A 16707-nucleotide genomic window follows, 5' to 3' on the forward strand; every position below is an offset into this window, starting at 1 on the left:
GATGGCTGTAACTCAGTAGTTGGCTGATACAGTAAAACCGTAGTTTTGTTTTCTTGTTTGGTTTACCCTTTACATTCAAGAGTTTAAGTAGATCTCATATGGTCTGGTCACATGTGTTCTGAGTAGTAGTCATACCGCACCAGGCATAGCATTTCTGCTCCACTGTGACTTGATTTTTTACAGACTTAAGTTTTAGTACAACTTAATCTCTCAGAGGAAGGATTAAGTTCCTGAGCATAGGAATTCATTTTGGGAATGTATTTTCTTTTCTTTCTTTTTTTTTTGAGACAGTCTCCCTCTGTCCCCAGGCTGAATGGGGCCACTTCCGTCATGCAAGCCCGCCTCCGGTTACTCATTCCTCAGCCTCACCGTGGTCTCGATCTCCTGACCTCATGATCCACCCGCCTCGGCCTCCCAAAGTGCTGGGATTACAAGCGTGAGCCACCGCGCCCGGCCCCTTTTCTTTCTTTTTAAAATTTATTTGTAGAGACTGAGTCCCACTATGTTGCCCAGGCTGGTCTTGAACTCTTGGGCTCAAGTGATCTTCCCGCCTTAGCCTCCCAAGTGTTGGCATTACAGGCATGAACCACTGTGTCCTGCCTTCTTTTCTTTTTGAGACAGGTTCTTGCTCTATTGCACAGGCTGGAGTGCAGTGGTGTAGTCATAGCTTACTGTCACTTCAGATTCCTGGCCACAAGCGATCCTTCCACCTTAGCTTCCCGAAGTGTTGGGATTACAGGCATGAACCATTGCACCTGGCCTCTTTTTCTTTTTTTTCTTTTTAAAAAAATTCCTTTCTAAAGGGAAAAGAACCTAAGGTGGGTGGCTTCCTATAACCATTTTTTTTTGAGATGGAGTCTCACTCTGTTGCCCAGGCTGGAGTGCAGTGACCACGGCCTACTGCAACCTCCACCTCCCAGGTTCAAGCGATTCTCCGGCCTCAAGCCTCTCGAGTAGCTGGAATTACAGGCACCCGCCACCATGCCCAGCTAATTTTTGTATTTTTAGTGGAGATGGGTTTCGCCATGTTGGCCAGGCTGGTCTTGAACTCCTGAGACTTCAAGTGATCTGCCCACCCACCCGCCTCGGCCTCCCAAAGTGCTGGGATTACAGGTGTGAGCCACCACACCCGGCCCCTATATCCTACTTTATAGTGTTTCTTGTTTATTATTTTCTCTTTGGATTTGTTTCATTCTGATCCTTGAAAATATGCAAAGGATGGAATCTTAATTTTGGAATTATTTTTCTTGGTTGAAATTGGAATTATGTGGTTTGTATGGCATTTCTCCTAATCTGTTAATGTGGGGGGAGGCTTGTGGGGAGGGAAGAGCAGTCTTTTTGAGATTATTAGGGAGGGAAACCATTTAATGACAGAATTGTATGACTACATTTTATTTTTATGAGGACTACTTTGTTAATTTACATTCTTGTGCTCTACATTCATGAAGTCAGTTATTTGAAACCATGTAATATATGTCAACTATTAAAGTTAAGTGACTAAGAGTTGTGTTAAAATAAACATAGAGAATTGATGCCTTTCCAGATGTTTTCCTGATACATCAGGGTTTTTGTTGTTGTTGTTTTTGCTGTTGTCCAGCCTGGAGTACAGTGGTGCCATCATAGCTCACTGCAGCCCCAACCTACTGGGCACAAGGGATCCCCCTGCCTCAGCCTCCCGAGTAGCTGGGACTACAGGTGCACTGCACCTGGCTAATTTTTAAAATGTTTTTGTTGAGACAGAGTCTTGCTATGTTGCCCAGGCTTGTCCCGAACTCCTGAGCTCAAGCATTCCTCCTGCATTGGCTTTCTAATGTCCTGGGATTACAGACGTGAGCCACCAAGCCTGTCCTGATTTAGCAGTTAATTAAATATAAGTGGCCTCTCATTCTCAGGTGCTCTTACAGTATGAAAATGGAAGTTGTAAAGTTTGTTTTTAAAGTAACTCAGTGGAATGATAGACAATGGAGACTTGGAAGGGTGAGGCAGTGAGGGTGGATGATGAGAAATTACTTAATGGGTACCATGTATGTTATTTGAATGATTGATACTGTAAAATCCCTGACTTGTCCATTACACAGTCTTGCACGTAATGAAATTGCCCTTGTACCCCATAAATTTACGTAAATAAAAAATCATGTCATCTGTTAAAAAAATTTTTAATGAAGTAACTCAGTTAAATTTATGGTATGTCACCATTTCTTGGCAGGACTTCGTGTCATTGTATCAAGATTTTGAAAACTTTTATACAAGGAACCTGTACATGAGGATAAGAGACAACTGGAATCGGCCAATCTGTAGTGTGCCTGGGGCTAGAGTGGACATCATGGAGAGACAGTCTCATGATTATAACTGGTCCTTCAAGTGAGTCTTGGTTGGGAAATTATTTCTTGACAACAATTACAAAAGGGTTTCTTCGTTTGAGAAAATATGTTATTATAAATTGAGTATTCTCTCCAAATAGGAGTAGCAGCTGAGGATACAATATGATTGGTTTCCGTACATATTCTTCATTGTTGAGCTTTTTAAGATACATCTTTCTATTACATTTGATACTGTGTTGGATTATAGTTCAGAACAAAATTTGGCTTATTTATTTATTTATTTTTTGAGATGGAGTTTCGCTCTGTCACCCAGGCTGGAGTGCAGTGGCGTGATCTCAGCTCACTGTAACCTCCGCCTCCCAGGTTCAAGCAATTCTCATGCCTCAGCCTCCCGAGTAGCTGGGACTACAGGCGTGCACCACCACACCTAGCTAATTTTTGTAGTTTTTTTTAGTAGAGATGGGGTTTCACCATGTTGGTCAGGCTGGTCTCGAATGCCTGACCTCAAGTGATCTGTCCCCCTCAGCCTCCCAAAGTGCTGGGATAACAGGCATGAGCCACCATGCCTGTCCTGGCTTATTTATTTTTAAAAATAACTCCTATTGATAAGAAACAGTATACAAAAGTTTAGTCTGTTTTATTTTTGGTCTTAACTTTTAAAAAAAAAAAAAAAAGAAAAGCTATCCTTTCCATTATGCCACTTATCAGAATCAAGTATGCAAATTTATTTCTGGACATTTTGATTTCTCAAATGATTTAAGAATGATATGTGTAGTGTTTTTACTTAAATGGATTGAATGGTTTGGAAAACTTTTTGTATTTTTAACATTGTATTTGTTTGTTTGTTTGTTTACTTTTTTATTTATTTGAGTCAGAGTCTCGCTTTGTTGCCCAGGCTGGAGTGCAGTGTCACAATCTTAGCCCACTACAACCTCCACCTCCCAAGTTCAAGTGATTCTCCCACCTTAGCCTCCCTGGTAGCTGGGACTACAGAGATGCACCACCATGCTCAGCTACTTTTTGTATTTTTAGTAGAGATGAGGTTTCACCATGTTGGCCAGGCTGGTCTCAAACTCCTGGCCTCAAGTGATCTGCCCACCTTGGCCTCCCAAAGTGTCAGAGTCTCGCTCTGTCGTCCAGGCTGGAGTGCAGTGGTGCCATCTTGGCTCACTGCAAGCTCTGCCTCCTGGGTTCACGCCATTCTCCTTCCTCAGCCTCCCGAGTAGCTGGGACTACAGTGCCCGCCACCACGCCTGGCTAATTTTTTGTGTTTTTTAGTAGAGACAGGGTTTCATTGTGTTAGCCAGGATGGTCTCAATCTCCTGACCTCGTGATCCACCCACCTCGGCCTCCCAAAGTGCTGGGATTACAGGCATGAGCCACCGTGCCCGGCGTACAGCTTGCCTTCTTAGCTTGGTCAAATATTAGTGACACCCCTTCTCATGTGTATATTCACAGCAAGTTTATTATTTGTAGTGACTATATTGTATTTTACAGTATAGATGTGCCATGGTGTGACAGGTTGGGCTATGTTAATAATCTCAAAATCTCAGGGAATTAAAACAGTAACAGTTTATCCTTATCCATGCTTCATGTTCATCCTAGGTTGGTGGGGCCCTTGAACCATTTTGTCCTTAGTTAGGGGCCCAGGCTGCCTCAGCTTTCGTTGTATGAAATGTCACTGGTCCTTGTACCTGAGGACCAGATGTGGCAAATTGTGCAGTGGCTCTCAAAGGATCCTCATGTGTTTATATGCTCATGTGTGGGAGTTACTGAGTCAGAGTATGTATATCTTTTAATGGATAAGTACTGCCAAACTGCCCTCCAAAAAACAAACCTGATATTCTTATGTACAGTGTCCTGTAAGATAAGGTGACTGTCCTGGCCAGCACTGGATATCATTAGTTTTAAAATCTGTATCACTATTAATAAATGAAAATTGATTGTTTTAACTTCCATTTCCATAATTGGTAGTGTGTTTGAGATTTTTTTATATGGACTTTGTTCTCTCTGCTTCCTTTTGTGTTACCAGTGCATTTGCTATTACATGTAAGTACTTTTTTGCTCATGAGTTTCATTGTTTTATGCTATTTATACACAGGTATACAGGGAATATAATAAAAGGTGTTATAAATATGGGTTCCTATAACTATCTTGGATTTGCACGGAATACTGGATCATGTCAAGAAGCAGCCGCCAAAGTCCTAGAGGAGTATGGAGCTGGAGTGTGCAGTACTCGGCAGGAAATTGGTAAGTGACAGCTGTATTTGGCCAGCTGCTGTTTTTGATGTTGTTTTAGTCAGGGACAAATAATAGTAATGTTGACCTAGAGTATTAAGTATCTACACTTTGTCATGTCATTTAGATAAGGTGAAGAATGCTTTGTTTTTCTGAAGTGTGATGGATGATTTCAATGCTTTCAACACATTTTGAGATGTGTTTATCTTTCCCAGTGTGTTGTACATATAGAATGTCCCTCGAAAAGTCCTGCCAGTGTTTCATTTATAACTTTAATGTTGATTTCATTGGCTTTTGCGAATGTTAGTGCCACTTATTAGGACGTTGGGCATATGAGAGTTAATCTGCTTTCACACTGGTACATTGGGGCTAATAATAATTCCTGCCTTATAGAGCTCTTGTAAGACTTACGTAAGCTAATCCATGTAGAGCACTTGGAACATAGTAGACAATAAATATAAACTTTTTATTATTGTTTTAAGCTTGTAAAATATAAAAGAGTAATAGCTTCATATAAAGAGATTCAATTTATTTTAATTCAGAGGAAGATTTCAGATTGTTCCAATTTGTTTCAGAGAACTGACAACCCTAGAAGTTATGAAAACTTTCCAAATACTTATTACTGTAAGCACAGTAGATTAAAAGAACAGTTCATTGTTAGTTATTTCTCAGGGTTCTAGGGATTGGCAAGCACAGCTGGGTGGTTCTTACCCAAGATTCCTCTCATGGCTGCACTCAGTGGTGGCTGTATGGCTGGAGACATATGAAGCCTTCTTCATTCACATGTTTCACCTAGGCTGGGGTGGCTGGAGCTCTGTGTGGCCTCTCCATGTTTCTAGCTTGGGTTTCTTCATACCATGGTGGTCTTGGAGAGTTGTTCATCATGCATGGCAGCAGGCCTCTAGAGCAAGCATGCAAAGATACCTGACTGAAGCCAGGCATGGAGGCTCATGCCTATAATCCCAGCACTTTGTGAGGCCAAGATAGGAAGATCAGCTGAGGCCAGGAGTTCGAGACCAGTCTGAGCAGCATATTGAGACCCGGTCTCTAAAAAAAATAAAGTAGCCGAACGTGGTGGCGCATGCTTGTGATCCTAGCCATTCAGGAGGCTGAGGCCGGACCATCCCTCGAGCCAAGGAGTTTGAGGCTGCAGTGAGCTATGATCGTGCCACTGCACCCTAGCCCATGACAGAGTGAGACACTATGTCAAAAAACAAAAACAAGGATACCCAGTTGAAAGTTGGAAGGCTTTTTATGCCCTAGCTGTACAGGTCCCAGAGTATCACTTATGCCTCTTCTATTGGTCAGAGCGTCGCTAAGGTCAGCCCAGATTCAAGGGTTGTGGGGATTGCCCTCCTCCACCTCCAAATGGGAAGAATAACAAAGAATTTGCATCCATATTTAATCTTCCATAACGACTCTGTCAGCTCACGAAATTTAAAACAACATGAAGAAAGGGAAAAAAAATAAAATTGTGCAGATTTTTATATCTATTTATTTAGATAGCTAGATACATGGATATATAGATAGATTGATGCATAGATGGATGCAGGGTTTCTGTTGCCCAGGATGGAGTGCAGTGGTGCAGTCAGCTCACTTCAGCCTCAAACTTTGGTACTCCAGCCATCCTCCCACCTCAGCCTCCTAAGTAGTTAGGACTATAGGTGCATGCCACCATGCCCAGCTGATTTTTTAATGTGATTTTTGTAGAGATGGGGATCTCTTTCAAGAGGCTGTTGCCCAGGATGTTCTTGAAATCCTGGCCTCAAGTGATTCTCCTAACTCAGCCTTCCAGAGCACTGGGATTATAGGTGTGAGTCAGCACGCCTGGCCCCACCATCAAATTTTAAATATTTTCGTTCCTCCTAAAAGAAACCCTGTACTCAGTAGCATTCATTGGATACTGTTTCCCTTCCCCCTGTAAGTCCTTGGCAACCAGTAGTCTACTTTTTGTCTCTATAGATTTGCCTACTTTGGACATTAAATATAAAAGGAATTGTATAACATTTGGTCTTTTCTGTCTGGCTTCCTTCACTAGCACAATATTTTCAAATTCATCCATGTTGTAGCGTGTAACAGCACTCCATTCTTTTCTATGACTGAATAATAATCCTTTGTGTGAGGGTGCCACGTCTTGTTTATCCACTTATCACTTGATGGCCATTTGGGTTGTTTCTGCTTTTTGGCTATTGTCAGCAGTGCTGCTGTGAACATGGGTGTACAAGTTTTTGTATGATATATTTTTGTTTCTCTTGGGTTTATACTTACTAGTGGAATTGCTAGATCGTATGGTAACTCTCTGTGTTTGACTTTTTGAGGAATTGCTAAACTGTTTTCCAAAGAGACTGCACTGTTTTACAATCTCTCCATCAATGTATGAGGGTTCGTATTCATTTTTATATCATCTTCCAGTCATCTTGTTTCTAGCCCGACTTTAACCCTTACTTACTTTGCTGCCTGTTCGCTCCGGTTTTTAAGCTTCTCTAGGGTTCCATACAGTGAATTTACTTGGTTTTGAAAGAATTCCACTCTATAAGGGCATAGATATGACCTTCTTCTGACCCTATCATTTTCCAGTTGTATTAGTTTCCTGTGGCTGCTGTAACAAAATATCAGAACAGAGTGACTTAAAACAACAAAAATGTCTACTCTCATAATTCTGTGGGTTATAAGTTTGGGGTCTAGGTGTCAGCAGGGCCATGCTCTCTGATGCCCTGGAGAATCCTTCCTGGCTTCTGGTGTTGCCAGCAATCCATGACGTTCCCTGGCTTATAGCGCATCACTCCACCACACGGCTGTCTTCCTGTGTGTCAAACATTGTCGTCTTCTGGCCGGGCACAGTGGCTCATGCCTGTCATCCCAGCACTTTGGGAGGCCAAGGTGGGCAGATCACTTGAGGTCAGGAGTTCAAGACCAGCCTAGCCAACGTGGTGAAACCCTGTCTTTACTAAAAATACAAACATTAGCTGGGCGTGATGGAAGGTGCACGCCTATAATCCCAGCTACTGGGGAGGCTGAGGCACGAAAATTGCTTGAACCTGTAAGGCAGAGGTTGCAGTGAGCCGAGATCACACCACTGCACTCCACCTGGGCAACAGAGCGAGACTCTGTCTCAAGAAAAACAAAAAAACAGCATTGTCTTCTGTGTTCCTTCTGTGCATGTCTGTCTCTGTGTCCAAATTTCCCCTTTCTATAAAGACATTAGCATCCCCCAATGGCCTCATTTTATTTGTTTATTTATTTATTTATTTATTTATTTATTTATGTATTTACTTATTTTTTAAATCTTTTTAAAAATTTTTTATTGATACCTAACATTTGTACATTTGTATGGGGTACATGTGATATGTTGTTACGTGTATAGAATGTGTATAGAATCAAGTCAAGGTATTTAGGGTACTCGTCACCCCAAGCATTTATTATTTCTATATGTTGGGATCATCAAGTCCTCTCGTCTAGCTATTTGAAATATACAATACATTGTTTTTAACTATAGTCACCCTACTCTGCTATCAAACATTAGAACTTATTTCTTCTAACTCTATATTTATACCCATTTACCAGCCTTTCTTCATCTCCCCTGCTCCCCCTACCTCATCTCAACACACATCCTTCCAGTATTGTTTTACTCGCTACCTCCATGAGATTAAACTTAGTGAGGAAGGCATGTTAAAAGCTGACATAGGCCAAAAGCGAGGCCTCTTACACCAAGCAATTAGCCAAGTTGTGAATGCAAAAAAAGTTCTTGAAGAAAATTAAAAGTGCTACTCCAGTGAACCCACAAATTGTAAGAAAGTGAAACAGCCTTTTATTGCTGGTAGAGAGAAAGTTTTAGTGGTCTGGATAAAAGATCAAAGCAGCCACAACATTCCCTTAAACCCAAATCTAATCCAGAAGAAGATCCTAATCGCTTCAATTCTATAAAGGCTGAAAGAGGTAAGGAAGCTGCAGAAGAAAAGCTTAAGCCTAGCAGAAGTTCATTCATGAAGCTTAAGGAAAGAAGCCATCTCCACAACATAAAAGTGCAAGGTGAAGCAGTGAATGCTGATAACTTCAGCAAGTTATCCAGAAGATCTAGCTAAAATAATTGATGAAGGTGGCTACAGTAAATCACAGATTTTCAATGTAGATGAAACAGCTTTAAATTGAAAGAAGACACCATCTAAAACTTTCATAGTTAGAGCAAATCAATGCCTGGTTTCAAAGCTTCAAAAGACAGGTTGACCCTACTTTTAGGTGCTAATTTTAAGTTGAAGCCAATGAATGGCCTCCTTTTAATTTGATTACCTCTGGAAAGTCCCAGTTTCCAAAGAAGGTCACATTCTTCTGGGAATGAGGACATCAAAATATCTTTTTTGGTGGGACACAATTGAACCCATAACATCATTCTTCTATATATTTTCCATTTTCATTAATTGTGTTCAGAATTACAGATGTCCACTAATTAATAAAAAATTGAGCTTTTAGCTTTTATTTCTTGGTTATCCAGTTGTTTTGTGATGATTTTCAAGAGGAAGATGGGAGTAGAACATTTTTATTTCCCCTCTGTCTTTAAAACAGAGTTTCTAACTGGCACTCCAGAAATGACAAGCCTTGTGATCTAATCCTGTGGTTAAAGGAGCATTGTGCAGTGACGACATATAGTAAGGATACCTTATGCCTTTGTGGCATTTGATATTTTATAAAGTGCTCGGCTGGGTGCGGTGGCTCACGCCTTTAATCCCAACACTTTGGGGGGCCAAGATGGGTGGATCTCTTGAGGTCAGGAGTTTGAGACCAGCCTGGCCAACATGGTGAAACCCTGTCTCTACTAAAAATACAAAATGGTCGGGCGTGGTGGTCCGCACCTGTAATCCCGGCTACTTGGGAGGCTGAGGCAGGAGAATTGCTTGAACCCAGGAGGCAGAGGTTGCAGTGAGCCGAGATTGCGCCACTGCACTCCAGCCTGGGCGACAGAGCGAGACTCTCTCTCAAAAAAAAAAAAAAAGCTCAAATGTATTATCTCTTTTGATCCTCACAACAATGTCATGAGGTAGATAGGGCAAATTATTATTGCTATTTAGAAGTATTTAGCCCAGAGAGTTCCTAAGGACTTTGATTAAGCAAGCCTTAAGGACACATGGCATCCAAGTTTAGCATTCTTCTTTCCCAGCATCTTTTCTCTCTGTAATGTCATTTAGTCCTTAAAAGATTTGAGTACCAATATAAAATTGCAGTACAAATTTACCAGTCAGTTCACAGTGAGGGAAGAAACTTTTTTTTTTTTTTTTTTTGAGTCAGAGTCTCGCTCTGTTGCCTAGGCTGGAGTGCAGTGATGCGATCTCAGCTCACTGCAATCTCTGCCTCCCAGGTTCAAGCGATTCTCATGCCTCAGCCCCCGAGTAGCTGGGATTACAGGCACGCGCCACCATGCCTGGCTAATTTTTGTATTTTGAGTAGAGACAAGGTTTCGCCATGTTGACCAGGCTGGTCTCGAACTCCTGACCTTAGGTGATCCGCCCTCCTCGGCCTCCCAAAGTGCTGGAATTACAGGCGTGAGCCACTGCACCCTGCCAGGAAGAAACGTTTTTACCTATCTCTTGCTGTATAACAAACCATCTCAAAACTTAGTGGTTTAAAACAGCAACAGATTTATTTGCTCATGATTCTGCAATTTAGGGACGGCTTGATGTTATCTTAGCTCCATGTGGTATTGGGTAGGCAATTATGACTGTGTACAGAGGATCCAAGATGTCTTAACTCACATGTTTGACACCTCAGCTGGGTGGCAGGAAGGGCTAAGGGCTGGCTGGGCATTTCTCTGTTTCTCTTTCTCTCTGTCTCCCCTTCTCCTTACGTCTTTCTCTCCTCTTTCCATAGTCTCTTATCCCCCAGTTCCCACCCACCCGCCCATGTTCTGTTTTTGCAACAGGCCATTTGGTTTGTTTTACGTAGTAGCTGACTTCAAAAGTGTAAAAGCAGATTTTGCTAGGCCTCCTAAGGCCTAGACCTGGAACTAGTATGCACAAACAGCAATGGGAGACATTATTGGCAGCCCCCTTTGGGGAAATTCCACTGCAGGTGCTGAATCAGATTTTATTCAACTATTGTGTTCTTTATGAGCACATATTACTCTTCACAATATTATGAAGAATATTACTTTTCATAATATTGACTCCTTCATAGATCTTAGTCTGAAAAGGACACAACACATACACTATGATTTCTTTTAATAAAGTGATGAGTAATTCTTAAATTCAGGATTTTGTGATACTGACTTTATTAACTTCTCGACACAGGAAACCTGGACAAGCATGAAGAACTAGAGGAGCTTGTAGCAAGGTTCTTAGGAGTAGAAGCTGCTATGGCGTATGGCATGGGATTTGCAACGAATTCAATGAACATTCCTGCTCTTGTTGGCAAAGTAAGACACTCTGTCATTTATGAAAACTCCCTCATGTATATCTTCTTTTGTTTTGAAAAGCATTCAGAGTGAGCTAAAAGCTGTTGTAAACTTTAGGCTAAACATAGTTTAGTCAAAGATATTTCTACCACAAATTGTTTTTCTTTTTTTTTTTTTTGAGATGGAGTCTTGTTCTTTCGCCCAGGCTGGAGTGCAGTGGCGCCATCTCAGCTCACTGCAGCCTCTGTCTCTCAGATTCAAGCGATTCTCTTGCCTCAGCCTCCCAAGTAGCTGGGACTACAGCTGTGTGCCACCACGCCTGGCTAATTTTTTGTATTTTTAGCAGAGGCGGGGTTTCACCATGTTGGCCAGCCTGTGTTTACGTATTTATATATACATATAATATATTGTATATTATATATATATTACATATATGTACATTACATATCATATATATTACATATTATATATTATATATAATATATATATGTTCCCAAGTGGATAGCACGTGTGAGGGCACAATCTGTATGTAAATGTAAATTATATTTCAGCAGATTGGTGCTCTCATCCTGAAAGGCCCCTTGAGGTTATTTATTCTCATGTTTAACATGACATCTAGGAATGGTATATTGAAAACGTGGTGGATTAACTCAAGCAGGAGAATTGAGTTTTTGTTTTTTGGTTGTTTATATGGTCACGCTTAGCTGTGTGACTGTGAGCATGTCAAATAATCTTTCTGATCCTCCAAGTTTCTTTTGTAAAATGAAGTGGTTGAGCTAGATTAACTCTAAAGTCCTTTTTAGTTATGCAGTGTATGGGTCTGTAAGGTACAGATGGGACAAATAGAAAACAAACAGCAAGATAGGAGATATAAACCCACCTGTGATGATAAACATTAAATATAAATGGTTTGTACATTCCAATGAAAAGACAAAGATTGTCAGGTAAAATTAAGTAGGTTTCCTAATATAAAATAGCAACCTATTTTAAATATGAAGACGCAGAGGTTAGAAGGAAAAGGATAGAAAAAAATACAGCATGCAAATAATAATCAGAAGAAATTTGAAGTGCCTGTATTAATATAAACAGATTTCAGAGCAAGAAATATTTCTGGTGATAAAGAGGAACATTGTGTAATGATTAAGGGATTAATTCATCAAGAGGTTATAATTTTAAATGTATAGGTGCTTATCCCATTTATGCCTAATATTCCATTATTGGAACGCTAAGCATGTGGGAGTTATTTATATCCTACTGCTCAAGGTCATCGCCAGGGTCTGATTTTGCAATTCAAAAAATTGTAACCTCTGGCATAAATGGGTTATTAACAGAGCTTCAAAGTACATGAAGCAGAAATTGATGAAACGAAAAGAAGTAGACAGATAGAAAATTGTAATTAGAGACATTACCCCTCTCTTTTTTTTTTTGAGACAGAGTCTCTCTCTGTTGCCCAGGCTGGAGTGCAGTGGCGCGATCTCTGCTAAGTGCAAGCTCCGCCTCCCAGGTTCACGCCATTCTCCTGCTTCAGCCTCCTGAGTAGCTGGGACTACAGGTACCCGCCACCATGCCCGGTTAATATTTTGTATTTTTAGTACAGATGGGGTTTCACCATGTTAGCCAAGATGATCTCGATCTCCTGACCTCATGATCCGCCTGCCTCAGCCTCCCAAAGTGCTGGGATTACAGGCGTGAGCCACTGTGCCCTGCCCTAACCCCTCTCTCTTAATTAACAGAAGAATGAAACAGAAAATCAGTAATGATATAGAACGTTTGGAAAACACTGTCAACCAGTTGACCTAATTGAGAGTCATGAAATACTTAACAACAGGAAAACATTTGCTACCAAAGACCATATTCCAGGCCATTAAGCCAGTTTTGGTAAATTTAAAAGTATTAAAATTATTCAAAGTATGTTCTGTGATCACAGTGGAATTTAAATTAGAAATTGGTAACACAAAAATGTCTGGAAAATCTTTGAATATTTGAAAATTAAACAACATATTTCTAAATAACCCATGGGGCAAAGAAGAAAAAACAAGGGAAAATAAACATATTTTGAACTAAATGGAAATATAACCTATTACAGTTTGTTGGATGAAGCTAAAGCAATGCTCAGATGGAAATGTGTAGCATTAAACGTTTATACAGGTTGAGCATTCCTAATCCCAAAATCTGAAATCTAAAATGTTTCAAACTCGTAAATATTTTGAGTGTCATCATGACAGCTCAAAGAAAATGCTTAAGGGTGCTAAACCAGTAAATATAATGCAAATAATCCAAAATCCATAAAAATCTGAACTCTGAAATGCATCTGGTCCCAAGCATTTTGAATAAGGAATATTCAACCTGTATTAGAAAAAAAGTAAAGCAGCCAGACTCCGTCTCAAAAAAAAAAAAAAGAAAAGTAAAGCTTGTAGCTTACAAAATTAGAAAAAGAAGAACAAATTAAACCCAAACTAAGCAGAAGGAAGAATATAATGATGATAAATGCAAAAATTAATGAATTAGAAAATAGACAACAGGGAAATTAGTGAAACCAAAGCTGATTCTTTGAGAAAATGAATATAGTTGATAAATCTCTGGCCAGAATGGTCAGGATAAGAAGAGATAAGATGCATGTTACCAGTAACAGGAATGAGAGAGGGGGACATCACTACACGTCCTATGGACATTAAAGGATAATAAGGGAATATTAAGAACAACTTCATGCCAAAATACTCAACAACTTAGGTAAAATACACAAAATTCCTTGTAAGACATAAATGTATGGTTCTTTGACTTCAGATTATAATACGTTGCTGTCCTGCATTTTGAAGTACAAGCCTGAGATTCTTATTTGTTAGAATTTTTAACACTAAAGGATTAGAGAATCTCATCTTGCTCTTCTCTCTGTATGTTTACAAGCTCTAACAGAGGATTATCTAGAATTAGACGTTTTCTACACAGAACTGGAAGATACAACCATAAGGATTTATATTCCAGGGCCGGGCACGGTGGCTCACGCCTGTAATCCCAGCACTTTGGGAGGCCGAGACGGGCGGAGATCGAGACCATCCTGGCTAACAGGATGAAACCCCGTCTCTACTAAAAATACAAAAAATTCGCCAGGCATGGTGGCAGGTGCCTGTAGTCCCAGCTACTCCGGAGGCTGAGGCAGGAGAATGGCATGAACCCGGGAGGCGGAGCTTGCAGTGAGCAGAGATCGCACCACTGCACTCCAGCCTGGGTGATAATTAGTATTGTTATTATTATTTTGTTACTGTGCTTGTGACCTTGAGCAAGATTTTAAACTCCTGAACAAGAGTTTCCTCATATGTAAAGTGAGAGTGGTAATAGTGTCTACTACATAGAATTATTGTGAGGATTAAAAGTAATAATGCTTTTAAATCTTTTAACATGATACCTGAAACATTAAGCGCTTAGATGTTGACTGCTAGTATGAATGTCTTTTATTTTTGAACCAAAGATTTAATAAAGCTTCAGAATAAGTTCTAAGGGAAAAAGACAGATTGATACATTGAAATGGTGAATAAGGCTGTCTAAAAAAGGCTGTCTAAAAAGAGTTCCTTTTTGCCAGAAGAAAAGAACATAATGCTTTTGCAGGTTTGCCAGAAAAATATTTAGCTGGAAAGAGGAGAAAATAAAATTTTGTGTGAAGGGGAAGGGAAGGGAGGGTTCTTTTTAAGATAGAGTTGAATACCAAGAGTGGTAAGTAAAGAATTTGAAGACTTGCTGAAGAGAAATCTGACCTCTCTTTATTTTCTCCCCCAGTTTCGCTTTTTCAATTTTAACACTTTTTTGAAACTTTAATTTAGACTTACAAAAAGAGTTCCAAAAGAGTGCAGAGAGTTCCTGTATACCATTCATTCAGCTTCCCTTTATGTTAACATCTTGCATAACAGTGGAACTGTTTCTTACAGCTAAGAAATTAACTGTGACACAGTACTATAACTAAAGTACAGGACGTATTTGGTTTTCACCAGTTTTTCACCGATGTCCTTTTTCCGCTTCAGGATCCATGTGAGGATCCACATTGCCTTTAGCTGTTGTAGCTCCTCAGTCTCCTCCAATCTGAGATAGTTCCTGTTTTTCTTTGTCTTTCATGACCTTGATACTTCTGAAGGGTACTGGTCCCTTATTTTGTAGAATGTCTCCAATTTGGGTCTGTCTGTTGTGTTGTTATGGTTTGATTGAGTCCGTGCATTATTGAGAAAGCTACCACAGAGGTGATACCCTTCTCAGTGAATCATGAGAGAGACTATATGGTTTCGATACATGTTACTGATGATGTAAATCTTAATCACTTGGCTCGGGTGTCAGCAGGGATTTTCTACTACCAACTTACTGCTTTTCCCTTTGTAATCACCATATATTGTGGCAGAGATATTTTGGGACCGTATATAGCATTTTGGATTAAACTTTCACCCACTAACTTTAGTATGCATCTCTGATCTTGCCTGTGGCAGTTATTACCTTGGTGTTCTAATGGTGATTTTTCTATTTTTCTCATTCTTTCTATACTTACTAATTAGAATTTTTGTGTAAGGAAGAGTTCTTGCTTCTCCCTTATTTATTTCTATCATTGTGGGTTTGTGAATATTTTTATTACTTGGCTTATAATTCAACACAATTGCTTCTTTTTTGTTGCTTGAGTTTTAGTTTTGGCCATTGGGAGCTGCTTCAGGTGGGTACCTGTGTGCTTTGAATATATAATAACTTTTAAAGCATTCTTATACTTTCTGGCATGATAAAATGCCCCAGGATCATCTTATATTTTCCCTATCCCAGTTTTGGAATTAACCAGTTCTCCAAGAAGCCCTGGTTCTTTTTATTGGAGAATGATATTTAGAAACCAAGGTCTGGGAACTAGGTGTGTTTATTGCTGAAGGAGTGTCACTGCTTCTCACCTCTCAGTGACTAGAGCTAGAAAATATATGTATATATGCTAACTCATGCATACACACGTGTGTGTGTGTGTGTGTATGCATGCATACATAAAGATTTGAAAGCCAGGAGTCTGTTGATACTGCCAGCTCTACTCTTCTCCTTCTCCTTCTTCTCCTTCTTCTCTTTCTCCTCCTTCTCCTCCTCTTCCTCCTCCTCCTCCTCTTTTTTTTTTTTTCCCCCCCCAGACAGAGTCTCCCTCTGTTGCCCAGGCTGGAGTGCAGCAGCACAATTTTGGCTCACTGCCTCAGCCTTTTGTGTAGCTGAGATTTCAGGCACCTGCTACCACGCCCAGCTAATTTTTTGTGTTTTCTTTTTAGTAGAGACGGGGTTTTGCCATGTTGGCCAGGCTGGTCTCAAACTCCTGACCTCAAGTGATCCACCCACCTTGGCCTCCCAAATTGCCAGGATTACAGGCATGAGCCACCATGCCTGGCCACTTCATTTTTAATCTATACATTTTTAACTAGGTAGCTTTTTTATCTTAATAAATACTATGTGCATAATAAAAATTTCAAGCACAACTACTGTTACAAGTTTCTTAAGTATTCCTTTAAGAATATTCTGTAATAAATAAACGTGTATATATATATAGTTGACCCTTGAACAACATGGTTTGACCTATGCAGGTCCATTTATACATGGATTTTTTTCAACCAAATATGGAGCAGAAATACAGTTTTCAGCCAGGCACAGTGGCTCACGCCTGTAATCCTGGCACTTTGGGAGGCCGAGGCAGGTGGATCACCTGAGGTCTGGAGTTCAAGACCAGCCTGGCCAACATGGTGAAACCCCATCTCTACTAAAAATACAAATATTAGC

At 40.2% G+C, this 16707-nt stretch overlaps 1 protein-coding gene across 1 annotated transcript in view; it reads left to right on the plus strand.

Moving 5' to 3' along the window:
• Positions 1-16707, plus strand: part of SPTLC2 (serine palmitoyltransferase long chain base subunit 2) — a 92702-nt gene that overhangs the window by 13975 nt on the left and 62020 nt on the right. The window contains exons 2-4 of the mRNA XM_058429528.1: positions 2207-2361; positions 4423-4571; positions 10838-10962. Of these exons, the coding sequence (XP_058285511.1) occupies positions 2207-2361; positions 4423-4571; positions 10838-10962 (429 nt within the window). The remainder of the gene's footprint in view (positions 1-2206; positions 2362-4422; positions 4572-10837; positions 10963-16707) is intronic.

Source organism: Hylobates moloch, unplaced genomic scaffold (genome assembly GCF_009828535.3).
Source record: "Hylobates moloch isolate HMO894 unplaced genomic scaffold, HMol_V3 SCAFFOLD_16, whole genome shotgun sequence".
NCBI lineage: Eukaryota > Metazoa > Chordata > Mammalia > Primates > Hylobatidae > Hylobates > Hylobates moloch.